General features: G+C 42.0%; 1 protein-coding gene across 3 annotated transcripts in view; it reads left to right on the forward strand.

Moving 5' to 3' along the window:
* The window catches only part of PTDSS2 (phosphatidylserine synthase 2), a 67372-nt gene extending 52889 nt beyond the window's left edge, over positions 1 to 14483 (forward strand). For 2 of the 3 annotated variants that reach the window (XM_077818173.1, XM_077818174.1), the window contains 4 exons: positions 135 to 249; positions 3285 to 3430; positions 8982 to 9167; positions 11940 to 14483. In XM_077818173.1, coding sequence (XP_077674299.1) covers positions 135 to 249; positions 3285 to 3430; positions 8982 to 9167; positions 11940 to 12084 — 592 coding nt within the window. In that variant the 3' untranslated portion in view covers positions 12085 to 14483. Of the gene's footprint in view, positions 1 to 134; positions 250 to 3284; positions 3431 to 4137; positions 4427 to 8981; positions 9168 to 11939 lie in introns of those variants that run through there. The other variant, XR_013346310.1, reaches the window with a different exon arrangement.
* The last annotated feature ends 1241 nt before the right edge of the window (positions 14484 to 15724 follow it).

The following is a 15724-nucleotide window of genomic DNA, read 5'->3' on the forward strand; positions in this document are numbered from 1 at the left end:
TAGCTCAGTGCAGAAAAGTTTGGTGGCTTGAACTGATGCCTGATTTAAAAATTTTTAAAATGTGTTTGTAAAGATTGGATATTTTCTGTTCCTTAAAACTGGTGTAAGAGTGATGTGTGGTGACTTTTTTTCAGAGGTAAAATAAAGAGAATTGCTTTCCAGTTCACACCCTATAGCTGGGTCAAATTTGAGTGGAAGCCAGCATCCAGCCTGCGCAGATGGCTAGCAGTTTGTGGCATCATCTTTGTAGTAAGGAAACTTCTTTTTAAACTTAACTGATAAAATGACTTGTTTGCAGCACTCATAAATATATTAATGGTAATTTTGTTTTTTATTTCTGCCAATCCTAGCCATACTGTGTGTGACACCCTGGAATTGGGACTGTCTATATTCCTGTCTATAAATTGATTTTTCAAAAAATATTTTTAATCTTGATTACTGAGTGATATACTTCAATTCTAAGTAGTTTAACATGCATGCTAAGCATGATTAAATTAATAAAGTGTGCTGCCCAAAATGCAGACTTCATATGAAAATATCCCTTTTGTTCCCCACTTCCAGGGGAGTATTATCAAATTAAAACTGGAGATAGCTTCAAACCAGAACCTTAGAGCTCAGCACTTCAGGCTCTGGGCACTATGGATCTAGAGCACAGTGTTTTGGCTCAGGCCTATCTAACTAAAATATCAAAGAAAAGATAAGGTAACTAAACAATTTGATGTTCATACTGGACTCTGTTTTGTCTGGCTCTGTTCTCCAGCATGACTTAAATGTATTTATATAGCTATCCCAGAATAGTCACATATCCAGAGTAAGTGGAGAAATGCAAAAACGCAGCAGACTGAAATGCTTTTGATGCTTTCTCTAGATATTGGACTGTATTATTTACATGATACTATATATATAATCTGTACATTTGATAAGCAGATTGTTCTAACAGCTGCGTAATGACTTTGTAAATTAGCAGAGGATGAATGATTGCTGTGAAAATCTGATGGCATTTTTATTTTAAGGGTTGCCTAGCAAATTTTTCTAATCCAATTTGCTTTGTGGGGCATCTTAGATTGTTATGTATTCTAAATTCACTCTTTTATTGGAGAAGACAAATGGCAGGTTTGTGAAACTGTCCTTTTGGAGCAAGTAATGTATTACCTGTAATTAACAATTTGTGGGAGCACCTACAACATACATTAGGCACTTTGCAAACACATAGATGATAGTCAATTTGAATAAAAATTCAGACCACCAAACTTTCTGTTATATAAAATTCGTTTTGTATGTTAGATTCATTTGCCACAATGGATTTGCTCAGATTGATACAATTTTTTATGGGAGTTGAAGTAAACGCCACTATTAATAAAACATTCTGCATATCTATAAAGAGGTCTGGCACCCAATATGAAAGTAACTTTCATGCACAATAAAAAGAGCCAACCATTAGTTGGCTGTGCCTATTGCTAAACCTGAAGAAGCTGTCAAGTTCATGTTAGCCTGGGGCAAACTCAAGTCATAGTGATTCTCTTGACAAAAACGGTTTGCATCTGATTTGTGATGCTTCATCTAGCAGATATACCTCAGATTTAATCATTACTTGCTAATATTTTTCATTATATATAATCTTTGAAGCAAGAAACATCCTTCAACTCAGTCTACCATAATAACCATAACTGAAGTGGATCCCCCTGTAGGGGTTCTTTCTGTCACTTTAAACTTCAGGTTTCAGAGTAACAGCCGTGTTAGTCTGTATTCGCAAAAAGAAAAGGAGTACTTGTGGCACCTTAGAGACTAACCAATTTATTTGAGCATGAGCTTTCGTGAGCTACAGCTCACTTCATCAGATACATACGGTATGTATCTGATGAAGTGAGCTGTAGCTCACGAAAGCTCATGCTCAAATAAATTGGTTAGTCTCTAAGGTGCCACAAGTACTCCTTTTCTTTTTTTAAACTTCAGTTCATCTACAAACTCGTTCTTAAGTAAATATTTAACTGCTGCTGCTCAGTGAGACCTTGTCAGTGACACTTGTGTAATTAGTGCCCAAAACAGGATCTGTTGCTTTTGTTTCCTGGTATTTTATGTGCATCTGTAATCAGCTTCTTCAGTGGCCATTGGAAGAACAGCATTTATGCTTTTAGGATTCATTAGTGATAGTTCTAAAACTATATAAATCACCAGATAAACTTGGTTAAAAATAGAGTTACAGTTACTGCCACACTTCATTGGTGCCTCACCATGTGCTGTACAAGAACATTTGTTTTTTAAAAATACTGTAATCATTTCCATGCAGCCCCCCACAGAACCCTTTAATGTTCTTATGGCACGTGACAGGTCCTCATATCTTGATGGAGGGCATAGCATGAGCGGTGGCACGGAGTAGGATGTTCTGGAACAGTGGCAATAACTTTAGCTCAAGCTTTAACCAAGTCTTGTCCATGGAATGGGAGAGCAAAGGAAGCCGAGGAATCCTGTATCCCCACTTTCCTTTGGACTCCTTTACTTCTGGCAGCCCTTTAGAGAAGGCATGGGGACTGAGACTATAAAGACCTGCTGACTGAGTCAGTGCTGTTGAGATCGGAAGGGTCCAGGTGGGGCGTTATCTCGGGGGCACGCGCATGCGTGTGTGTGTGAGAGAGAGAGCGAGCGAGAGCGCGCAGGAGAAGGTGGTAAAGGAAGCACTATGCGTGATTATGATGAACTGCAGGAAGTTAGCTGAGTGAAGAGGGCAGGAAGTGCTAGTGCTTCTTGAACATCTCCTTGGTCCCTCTGCTTGAACATCTCCTTGGTCCCTCTGCTTCTGGCAAAACCTTCACCCCTATTCCCCTCATGAGCCATATGTAAGAACTCCCAGGAAGAGGAGGCTTGTTCCCCTGCTCCCTCAGACCCTTCTTGATATTAATCTCGGGATGCTCATCTGGGCCTACAACCCCCATTAGCTTTAATAGGCTCCCAAATTCTAGAGCGATGTCCTGGTCTTGTTGAAGTCAATGGGAGTTTTGCCATAGTCCTCCATAGTGGAGCCCAGATTTCACCCCTAATCTGGATATTAAGTATAACTGTAATTGCCTGGCATTTTCAACAGTACTTCAAGATGTGACTGGAAGGTAGCTCTGCATAATGCCAAGCAGATAGGCATGTTTTCTAGTTGCTCCTTGTGGGGCCCTCTCTGTACAAGTCTGAGTACAATTCTCTATTTTAGGAATAAATATGGGGGTGGGGGTGGTCCAGGCTTTACTCACTGAACCTTTTTAAATTAATTTATTAAAATGTCCCTTTTTTTCCCTCAGTTTTTACTGGCAGAGCTGAACACATTTTACTTGAAGTTTGTCCTGTGGATGCCACCCGAACACTGCTTGGTCCTGTTACGACTTGTCTTCTTTGTCAATGTTGGAGGTGTGGGCATGAGGGAGATCTACGACTTCATGGATGACCCGTAAGCCAGTCCTTTTTTTTTTTTTTGTGCAATGTCAAGCTTCAATTGCTTTCTTTTTAGCCTTGCTGCAGCTTCTTGGTGCAAGTACCATAGAAGTGGATCAGTCTTTTGGGGCAAAGAAGCCTTCAGCTCTGAGCACATGCTTTGTTTTCCACTGTTTATCTTGAGTGTTAAACATATCCCCTCTTGTAGGCTACGTGTGGTAGATAACAGGTGTCCATATAGACCATTTTACATACGCAGTATTAAATTTCAGTTTTTCTTGAACAAAAAGTTACCATATTCTTTGAAAATGTTCTATAAACATTTGAATTACCTGGAACACTTCTTTTGTTTGTGCGAGGCAGCACTGAACTCCACTTTTACATTTACAAGCCTGGTGCTACAGTCCTTAGACTTAGCTTCTAAGGACTGCATGGTCCAGCCCTAAACCCTTTTTCTTAAAGGTGCTTCTTTCTTGAGCTATTTTCCAACACTTTTCTGGTCCTCTGGAGCTTTTGCGGCACCATCTTGCAAATCAGAGGACCCTCTAGTGATGCATTTTAGGGCAAAGACCCCCCCTCCCCCACAACAGTGAATGTACTAGTTACCTGTCAGATTGCTCCTATTTCAGCATCGTATTTGTCCTTGCTGTTTTTATTGTTTCTGCAGATTGTAAGTTCTGAGACTGCTTAGTTCTCAAGTTCAGTTTTTCTGTTAATTTACAGTGGTAATGTCACAGATTGGCTGACCACGCTTCTTAAGGTTGACCCTACCTCTGGCTGCAAGGGATGCTCATTGTCTGTCACTGACCAACACAAAAAGTGTCTGTGTTCAGAAGTTAGGGTTTCAACACTCCGAAGATCAGTTTCACTTGCAAGGCTTTGACTCACGGTACTGGAAAGAAGGGTCAACCCCGATTATTTAGTTGGATTTAAGGACATTCAGCGGTAACAGGTGGTCCCCTGCCCTCTGGTGTTGGATTTACTGGTTTGGGACATGCCTCCCATTTTGAAGGTAAGAGAAGGTCTCTACCTCTTATTGGTGAGCTCCTCACCTTAGCAGCACACCCCTTCATCTGGTCCCTGTGTTTGGGTTGAAAAAGTAACTCCTTTGCCCTCTGTTCAACCACATGGCATAACATTGAGACTTGAAAATCATCAGTCACTAGTCTCTCATTGGCAACATGCTGAATCAGCATTATTTTAGCAAATTGAGTCACAAAAATGAGGAATTCATCTAGTGACCAGACAAACTCAACCCAAGTACCATGTCATCACCAGCATCATTAGCTACCTTTTTTGTTTCTCTTGGTAGGTAAGGTGACTACCATCAGCACATTTGAGATTCAGTTTTTCTGATTCATCAGCAGACCTAACTTCCATAGGTTCTTTATGGAAGGCTGTGAATCTAATGCTACTGGTATCTCATTGATATCCTCTGTCTGCTTGGTCTGATTGTAGTTCCTTTGTGCTTCCCATACCCTCACATAAGAGATGGATGACATTCTACTCCTTTTTTTCACCACCTGTCTTGGTGTTTGTACCACTCCAAATCACCTTGAGTCAAGAACCCTATTGATGAACTCTTCCAATTTTGAATTGTAAGAGGAAGCTATTGGTGAAGAGCAGGTTGTTCTGGATACTTACTCCCTAGCTACACTTGAAACACATCCAGTCTGTTCCATTTGAAAGCTGCTGTGGCCTCTCAACTCTTTTTAAAAAGGGATAAAACCTAGGATATTCCATTCACCACCTGTTGCCCGAATCAGAGTCAGGATGCCTTATTCCTGGGTGATAAAACTGTTGCAGAGACAGCCAAAGATTTAACCAGCTTCTGTAATCCTACAGTATTCAGTATAGGAAGCAATGAAGCTCTAAACTAAGACATTATCTTCTCTCCTGATTCAGGGTCATTTATGGTCTTTTCAACCATTTTAGATCCAGAGTGGTTAGAACTTTCTGGTCCTCCTCATAGAGCATCTAAAATTTACATTAATGGGCCGTGAGACTTACAGTTTTGGTGCTGTGAGGCTTTTGTCATTCTGAATTCCACTTGTCCCATCAAAATTGGTGTGTTCCCACAGTTAAGAGCAGAAAAGCTCTGAATCCAGGAGGATTCTTCCTGAAAGAATCCTCTGGTGCAGTGGACTTAACTACTAGGTGCATGGCATCTGGAGTTACGCTCTCTCTGTATCTTCCTGTTTCTGGTGTCAAGCCTTTTTCAGAAAGCCTGGAATAAGGCCATGGGCTTTATACTTGGGCCTCGAGCGGAAGAGTGACTTCTGTTAGGGGGCTATTCCTTCACCCACTCACTTCCCTGGTCCTTCTCGCATGAACAGAGAGCAACAATACCTGAAGTCCAAAGGTGCAAACAATTCAATGTTTATTGGGGTGAACTTCCAGCAAGCATGATTCCAGTTTCCTTCCTTAGTATCCTCCTTCCCAGCTCTGACACCACAGAGCCTTACACCTGTGTCCCTGTTACCATTCCTGCCCTTAGCCAAACATGATTCCAATTTCCCCAGCCCCATTCCCTGTTCCCATTTCCCCCACCCGCATGCCCACCCCCACCCCCCTACTTCCTGATTGATTGCAGACTATATAGTAAAACTTGAGTTCTGCTCATGTTCCTGAAATTTAACTAACCAATCCTAACATATTGTAACATGATTATGTACCCAATTACATCCCACCACCTTAATTAGTTTACATCCAGCAAAATTAATTATACAGCAGACAGGAACAATCACAGAACCAGACAGAGATTATACAGACAAACAATAGCAAAGTGGGAACTATAATGACAAAACAATACAGAAATGTGGATTTCACATCCCAGCTATTGATAAGTGAGTTCTTGCCAGACAGGATGCTATCAAACTAAGTTTCCTTTTACATTTTCTAGGCACTTCCCTTTCTCTGGAGGTGATAGGCACGATCAGGATAGGATTGTATTCCTAACAGCCCAATAGCACCTTATTTCAATGTGACTAGTTTGGAATGTGAAGATGTGACCGTTCGCTTCCCAGCTTATGGCTGCCTCTGTTGCTTAGCCAAAGGCCTTAGCCTAAGAACAGGGCCTCAGACTGTCACAGTAAGAGAAGGCCCTTACACTGGCAGACAGTGATTTTGATTCTTTCTTTTATACCTCTATAACTAGCCAAGTGATAAGAATACACCTAAATTCTTAGAGTATAGGCCTTTACAGACAGATCTGAATATCTATATCCTAACAACTTCCCTTTAAAATTCTTTCCCAAACGAAGAGTACGTAACTAGCTTGTGTTCCTTCAACATTCTCAGTCTGAGTATGGCCCTTTCATCAATGGTCACCTGGTACTCTTAATTCTCCTTCCTTAGTTCTCCCACAAGCAGCGTTCCTCAAGGAATGGCTTTTAATCAAGGCAGTTGAAAATAGCTAGCTTTCTGCTTTGCTGGCCTACTCTCCTCAATAGGTGTAGGTCAAAACAAGGTTTTTGAAATACTTTTGGTTTCTCTCTCTCCCCATTTGTCAATCTATGTTTCCATTTTAGCTTATTTAATCCTAGTCACATCGAATAATACTTTGTACTGTGGCTCCAAAGGTCCCTTGTTCTAGAGCCAGGAGGCTTTTTTAATTTGGAGTATGTCTCTCTGACTCCATCTGCATCAGACAGCAATTTGTGCTCCATGTACCCTATTTTGTTTTCCCCAGAATACCCAGACCATTCTGTCTAACTTGAGATAGAGCGATGGTGTCAAACACGTGGCTCTCAAGGACCACATGCTTAAGAAAAATGTGTATTTGATTGAGTGGATGTGTTCCTGGGCTGTGTCATGCAGTTCTGCAATGGGGGAGGCAGTAGAAGGCACCATCTCCCCTGCTGCGTTTCACGTAGCAGCTTGGGATGCACTCAGAATGGAAGACCAGGGGAGGGCTGGGCAAAGGGAGGGAGCATGTTGGCGAGTGAACACAGAATGAAGGAGAAATAAGTAAAAGTGTGAGAGGCTATCAGAGGAAACAGCTCTCCTCTTCATGGTGAATGAAGAAAAACGCTGGATTCTTTGTATGGTTTGCCTTGTCTTTTTACCAAAGAGACAGAGTGGGAAGGTGTCAACAGTAAAATTCAGTCATCTGTATTAATGCTTCGGTTAGTGAAATTTTTGTTTTGATTTTGTGTTGTAGAAAACCGACAAACTTTAATTTAGAGACAGGAGCTGCTGGTAGAAGGCTTGACGATTAGCTGTGAGAGGTGGGAGGGAAGAGGAGGGTGCCTAGAAAAATGTAGTGGCAGTGTCTGTAGCTGTCATATAAACCAGGGACTATCTTTTTGTTTCATTTGTACAGTGCCTAGCAGAGTGGGGGTCCTGGTCCTTGACTAGGGCTTCTAGGCTCTATGGTAATACAGATAGATAGTAATCCCACAGTTGTTTTTGAAAGAATGTATACAGTAGAAAGTGAATACAGAGAATTGTTGGCTGAGCTAGGTGAAGTGTGGGCATCTGCCTTCCAAAGCATGGTACTTGGCATAGTTTGATTTGAGTCAAATGGCCTTTTATTGTTAGAGGTCTAATTTTTTAACAGGTTTTCTGAAATTTGTTCCTCATGGGCATGTAAACTGTGAGGTGGGAGGTCCCAAAACTCAGGCTGCCCCCGGAGCCCAAAGTTAAAGCCGCAGTTAAACAGCCCCTTAGCCCAAGCTACTTCAGCCTGAGTCACAGGCCAGCTGCAGGATTTTAATTGCACTGTAGACATACCCTAGCAGACTTATTGCCTTGGCTTCTCCTTGTAAGTATTCAGAGGGTTTGCTTACAATCTTGAGTTTTAGTAGGGTTTAGTCTGAGTGTCCCTGATTACTTCAAACGTACACAGTGTTGCAATGCCCCTTTTGCTTTCCTGGTACTTTATAAGGACTAATTCAAGGGGAGATTAAATACTGAGAATGTTTATGCCTGTAGATAGTTATGCCACCAAAAGCATTGTAGCTCCCTTGCCTCTTCCAGTGTCTTATTTTCTGATATTAAGCATCTTGCTTTTAAGTCCCTTAAGAGATGGTCAGATAGGACTAATTGGGTAGCTTTTGTTTGGAAGATAATAGGGCTCAGAATATAGTTAAATCACATAGTTACTTAAAGGCATTAAGTACTGTATGTAACACAGTGTGGATTGTGGCTTAGTGTTCATAGAAGATCTGGAAGTCAGAGTTCCTCTCTTATAACCCCACTTTCACCATCGACTGTCTATAATCTTGACTTGGTCAGGTAATTGCTTTTTGCCTGTTCACAGATCTATTGAAATGGAGGTACTTGCCTACCTTACAAAGATATGGAGGATTAAGTCATGTAACGTGTTCTCAGAACCTCTGAAATGGGCTGTAGGGGAGGACAAAGTATTGAGCGTTAGAGGGAAAATACTTTGGCATGCCAATCTGTAGTATGTCCGTACATCCATAGTAATGGTTAAGCGTAGACATTCATGCAATTGGGTAAAGATGAAATATGTATTCCTATCCTCCCTCTTATTTTTATAAAGGTATTTTCCATTGTACATTTGCTACTAAAATACTAATCACTTAATGTCTGTGTTTCAGGAAATTCAATAAGAAGTTGGGTCAACAGGCCTGGCTAGTTGCTGCTATCACAGTCACAGAGTTTCTGATCGTTGTGAAGTACGACCCTTACACCCTAATGCTGTCCCTTCCTTTCTACATTACCCAGTGTTGGATCCTTGGAATCATACTTGTGCTCACCTGGACAATATGGCGCTTTTTCATTCGGTAAGCAAAGGTGATAGAGCTCAGATTCCAATGAGCACTGGTGCGCCAAGGCCAGGCTTAGCCAGCCCATGTGAACAGTAGCTTATTGTGGAACAAAAACTTTCAAAGTGTATCTTTTAAAAACACTATAGAATTTCGAGTTTCCAGGGGAAACGCATCTCACAAACAGCCTACTGCAGGTATACAATATAAAGTCTGTTTGGGAGACTGGATTAGGTAGTCTTCAACACACAATATCCACAATGCTTGACTCTGTTTAGTATAATTTAAATATAAATGTAACCAGAATCCTGACAACCAATTTATAACTACTTGTTTTAAAGAACTTAACCAGAAATCTGAAAGCTAGTTGGTGACCCTCACACAGTGGTGTATACTTTTGAAGGGAAGACCAACTGTATACATCAGATGCTCAGTATGCCATGGCCACAGCTGTCACAAGTCATTAGGGATTTTGGGTGCCCAGTTTGAGACCCCTTTTAAAGAAGACCAGTTTTCAGAAAGTACTGAGTAACCCTCCCTGAAAATCAGGCCTCATGAAGACTTTTCTCAAGTTGGGCACCAAATTCACTGGTGACTTTTGAAAATTCTGGCCTATATTTTTAGACCATCTAGCTCTGTTTCTAAAGTTACTTTCTGACACTGTCTTTTAAGGCTACATACATGCCAAACTGGAATTATTTTCAAAGCCTCATTTGTGTGATCAGAGTGCAAATATTGTCTGAAATCTAAGTGATAAGGCCCTCATTATCAAAATGCAAAAATGGCTCATGATTTTTATGCAGTTTCATAATAATAATTAATAATGCTGTATGGTGACCAACCACTGGAAATTTCAGCCCGAAAATAATTTGAGAAAATTTCTGAATAAACTACTGAAAGTAGGGGATTAGTTTAAAAGTACAATCTCAATCTGGATGAAGAACTCCAGTAGTTAATACGCAAGATATTTACCCTGACTGCGTGTACAAAAATGCAACAGTTGCAAAATATATTGTATGTAACATAGTGGGAATGTAGTTGTTGTAGAGATGGTGGGTGGGAGATGTAACATTTCCAAGATGACAAACATACATCTTTGACAACCACAGCAGGTGCATATACATGATCTATTGATTTTATATGCTCTTGGCCACTTGCCTAGATGGCAGGGCCCCTTTCAAAAGGTTACATCGCTCTCACTAGAGTGCAGAAGGTAACCCAAGCTGAACTGCTTGTGAGCGTGATGTGCACTTCCCTGAGCATCTACCACAGGAGCAGGAATTCTCTTCTCCCGCTAAAATATCTTAATACAGAAGAGAGACTAGTTCACAAGCACTTCTGGCAGCCAAATAGGAAGCGTTACTATGTGTGCCTAGCAAACAGTTTTCCTGCATGTTGTCTGGGGACAAATGCATGGCATGTATTTTCTCCATGGGACTAACCCTAGTATTGTCACTTGGGAAATAAACAGCTGAAGGTGCATAAGTCCAACTGCCCTCCTGGTATAGTGCTCTATAGTCAGGGGAAATGAAGATGGTAACAAAGGTCAAAGAGTTAAACAGACCATGAGTGAGAGGACCAAAGGTAAATGTGCGTTATAAGTAAGGCTACATTTTAGTCACTGGTATTTTTAGTAAAAGTCATGGACAGGTCACGGGCAGTAAACAAAAATTCACAGGCCCGTGACCTGTCCATCATGGGCCTGTGACCTGTCCATCGCTTTTACTAAAAATACCACTATGACTAAAACATGGGCCTGGGGCTGAAGGTGCTCTGGGGGCGCTGCAGATGCTGACCTGGGACCCTGCTGGTGCTGCGGGGGTAGGGTGGGGAGACTGATGTGGACCCCTGCTGGGGCTGGCAGGGGCTTCCTACCTGGCTCTGCATCCCTGCAGCTCCTAGGCAGCAGAGGTGCCAGGGCAGGGGCTCCGCTGCTCCTGCCACAAGTGCCGGCTGCCACAGCTCCCATTGGCCGGGAATTGCAGCCAATGGGAGCTGGGGGGCGGGGCCTGCGGACATGGGCGGCATGGAGGCTGCCACGCACGGCCCCTCTCCCTGGCACCTGCAGGGCCATGCCTGTGGGAGCCAGGAAGCCCTCCCACCCTAACTTAAGTGCCCCCCCAGCCCTGAGCCCCCTCCCACACACCCAAACTGCTGCTGCTGGCCCAGGGGCTGCCTGAGCTGGGCAGCCCCTGAACCAACACTGGTCAGTGCAGAAGTCACGGAGGTCACGGAAGGTCACGGAATCCATGACTTCTGTGACACTCGCACCCTTAGTTGTTAGAAGTGTGCTACTTTGCTGTTATCCAGGTTGAGAGTTTTCCCTAGTTTCCTGACACATAATCTAAATATGCATGCTCAGTTTGGACACTACTCAAGTGAGACAGCACCTCTGTGTGAAGAAATAGAAGATGTGCCTTCCTTGTCTATACTCAGTCAATGGGTGTGGTCAAAGGAATGAGACCAGCCTATGGATCAGGTCCTGCATGGCAGCTTCCCCGCTACACTTGTGCAGAATTCAGCCTGTGTTCATTATACTTCTGGGCATGGTGGTAACTATTTGTAAGTACGAGCACTAAATGTAAATAAACTTTTTTCATCAACTGAATCTATACCCTTCCTTACAGGATAAAGGAAGTCCTTACAAACTTAGTGCTGTAGCATTAATCAGAATGAGCCAAATTATCCCTGTCATAATGACACCAGGATATATTTGTCCAATTGTTTTTATTGTAAATCTAAACGGAATGCTTGTTTAAGTCAGTACTAACAATCTTGTTTTGTTTTTAGTGACATTACCTTGCGGTGTAAGGAGATAAGACGACAACAGCAAGAGCACAAATATGAAAAGGACAAATGCTTAAGCAATGGTGATGGACATTCTCCAGTACCAGATGAACAAAATGGGAACAAACTGAGGGAAAGAAAACTTTGAACTCAAGCAACAGACTAAGGGCTAAGAGAGCAACCTATGAAAGTCAGCTTGTTTGACTTGACTCTCAACCTTCTTCTACCTAGAAAACTTTCATTGTTTACCCACGTCTGAAAATCTCCTGGGAAAAGATGTCACTATGACCCCCTTCTAGTCAAAGCTGGAGAAAGACTACAATAGACAGAAGTCAGAATCTACACTACTGAAAGAAAGGATCTTTGCGTGTGTGTGTTTTTATAAATGTGTCTGTTCCTTGCAAAATCAATGATTATGGGGAGTTTTAAATTTCAATGCAAAGGGAATCCAGTGATCCTATTTCCAGTGACCCATGATATATCAGTTTTGACACTGTTTGGTAGGCCATTAGGAACACCCATTTTATGGACTAAATATACATGGCACTGAACAATTTTGTATTTCTGCTGAAACTACCTTGAGCTGTGAAGTAATATATGTCATGTTGGTTTCATCCACCTATTAGCAGAAGTTCAGGGACAGAACTGCAGCAAGATAAACTTAGTGATGTGACTGGAGCGTGTGAACAAATTGCGTAACTTGCACAGCATATAATACAGCACACAATTGTTACATCCCCTATAATGCTGGGGTTTGCTGCCTTTCTCAAAGCTGATTTACATTACCAGGATGCAACCTATGACTGTTTCATAGTACATCATAGCACTGATCATTCAGAAAACCTCTCCTTTTGGTTCATTTTTATCCAGGTCATCTCTCAACATAATCGAAGTTTAGATCAGAAAGTTAACCTCCATTGCCTAATGGAGTAAAGTGTATTACAAACAGAAAACTGGAAGTTAATTCCATCAAGGTCTTAAGTTATTTGCCTTATACTTACAGCATTATTTTTCTTTGCTTGCCAAGACCGCTGCATTCTTTGCTTCGGCTTTGAAGGCAGGTCAAGTTCTGCCACCCTTCAGAGTTGTCCTATTCCTCCCAGTGCTAGGTCTCAGCTTTTAGCAACCGTAAACCAACTGGAAAATGTACATTCTGCCGGCCACTTGCACAATAAACAGACACTAAACACTTTGCTGTCCTAGCTGATGAAAGAATAGGGTTGACTTGATCACTTGTAGCCCTATCCTGAGTAATGAGAGAGAACCTGCTGTCCAGGCTAGCTCGCATTCTTGCCAGTGACTGTGTCTCATAACAAAATTGGAGAACTGGTGTTCGTTTCTAATGTTACTGCTCCTAGAACGTAGTGGCCGCAGTAGAACATAAACTTGTCCCATATTGTCTTAGATGCAGGCCCTTGTACTGTAACAGACTGAGAACTTTAACCAACTTTAATTAACTTTTTCTAAAAATGCAGCGGTCTTATCTGGCTATTAATCATATACACTACTTTTGAGAGAAGCTTATTTATACAGAAGAAAATAATATAAATATGAAAACAGAGTAGAAGCTCAGAATTTCCAAATCGCTTTACCCCAAACTTTCAACGGTAGCTGGAGACTCACAAGCCAAAGCTGCTGGCTGCAGCAAAGCACAACTCTTTGACCTATTTTGGGCGTATACTTGAATGGTAAGCGAAATCCGTGTCTCTCCTGTGTTGACAGTGACACAGATACTTTTAAACAACGTGCAACAGAGTAGAATTTAATTAAAAATTTTACAGTATGAGTGCACCTAAAAAGCGCGACAAATGAAGCAGAATTTCAGGGCAAAGGAGGCAGGGTCGATGGAGTATGGTGGCTTCCCTTCATGATGATGATGATCAGTAAATTGAGGGGAGGTTGATCAGTCTGAGGGGTCATATGAGGCTTCTCCCTTGATTGTGCTACTGTGAGCCATTAAACAGCTGCTGTTAAGCTTTAGGATTTATCTGCTGTAACGTGGTGATGAATGCTATGGCTATGTAACTAGACGTTAACAAATCCTTAAATGGACAGAGGCGGAGTTGAGCAAATCATTTATTTTTAAACCTTTTTCCACCCCCAAGTATTAATTTTACACATTCACATTTATTCATACCAGTCTTATCAACTGTTGACTGACTGTTAGTAGGTAGTACTCATGTACATGTGCTAATATGGTCCCAGCTGAGCAAGACTCAGATGTGTATCTTTTCATTCACTGTTTGTGCTAGTTCACACCATTGTCCCTTTTCTGACTTGTCTTTGGGTGCGTAAACATTCCCATTTTGGTTTCATGATTCTCGCAGGTGGAATGGGGAGAACTTGGCATTTTACTCCACCCACCCACCCCACCCCCTGGGACTCTGATATGCAAATTTGAAGGAATTATGGAAAATGCCCGCTTCCTAATTCCAAAGCTGGTGTACTAGACAAAACACTAATTTGTGTCTATCTACGTTCACTTCAACATGGAGCTTTTAAAGTTACAGGCAGGATAACTGAACAAATAAAATATTTGCTGGTGTATTCTTGGGTACAACCTGTCTGTGGTTTACTTTCACACTACCTATGGTAGGTATGGAGTTGCATGGCTAATAGGCCATCTTGTGCATTCCTATGAGCAGAAAGCACCATTAGATTGCCACTACATGTAACGGGATTTTGGACAAGTGGCCATTAGTGTAACAAATTTGTCCAGATGTTCATGGCCATATTTCCATGTGGCAGTCCTCTCCCCTTCCCTAAAAGGTAACGAACTTTGAATGAAATGGCTCTGAATTAAAAGATCTTAATCATAAAGTGAAACAACTTGGGTTATTCTAAACTTACTAAAATTATGTCATGTTCTTATTGCTTCCCTTGTGGGGATGTTTTGCATTGCTGGTGAGCTCTGGCCATTGAAGTCTTACTTGTTTTTAGGAGTCCCTTATAATGCATGCTTCCATGCACCACTGTCTAAGGGCTATGCCGTAAAAGCATGCAAGATTTCAAAGGAGCTGGTATGTGGAGAGAAGGAGAGCTGCTAGGCCCTACTGAGAAGTCCACTAAAGGTAAGTGGGACATGAAATAAGGAAGGTTGTTTGCCTCTATGGAGATATGAAGGGAAAGTATCTACCTCCTCTGCCTTGTACATCCCTGTTTTATCCCATATCTTCTCACCTTAGTCTGATGGTCCCTTGTACAACTCTATTAGCTTTCTGAGAACCTGTGTTTTTCCTGGTCTAATAATGCACTGAGATTTGTCCTGGAAATTAGATATCTAGGTTGAGCTGCTGTCTCCAGAAGGGAAAGAATGCAGTGTAAATAACAGCAAGATTGGGTGGGTGCGAAAAACATGTTCAGCCCATGTTAGTGTTGTTGAGTCACGTGCTAGCTGGGAGATGGTGGCTACCTGGTAGTACTGCCAAGACTCCTATTCACAACTAGAAAAATAGAGGTATGGGGGCTGCTTCTTCTCCCCCCAGACCACATCTATGTGGACTAGCTACCTGTGGGACTCTGCAAGGTTTGATGTTTCACACATAGCCAGACAGCTTCCTCTAGAGGTACCATCTGCCAGCGTTCTCATTGCTGGCTTTTGGCTTCTCAACATGGGGCTGTTGGAACTCCACAGCTCTTAAAGATCTTTTGACACCTCCATTCTCACTGTGGTTTCCCCTCAGCGGTTCAGTGCCCAATATCTCCCTCTTTCCCAGGGTTCCAGCCACTGAATTCTGTCAGAAGGCTCATAGACACCTTCTCATAGCACCTGAAGCTTTTAACGGTGA

The sequence above is a fragment of the Eretmochelys imbricata genome, chromosome 6, assembly GCF_965152235.1.
Source record: "Eretmochelys imbricata isolate rEreImb1 chromosome 6, rEreImb1.hap1, whole genome shotgun sequence".
Taxonomy (NCBI): Eukaryota; Metazoa; Chordata; order Testudines; family Cheloniidae; genus Eretmochelys; species Eretmochelys imbricata.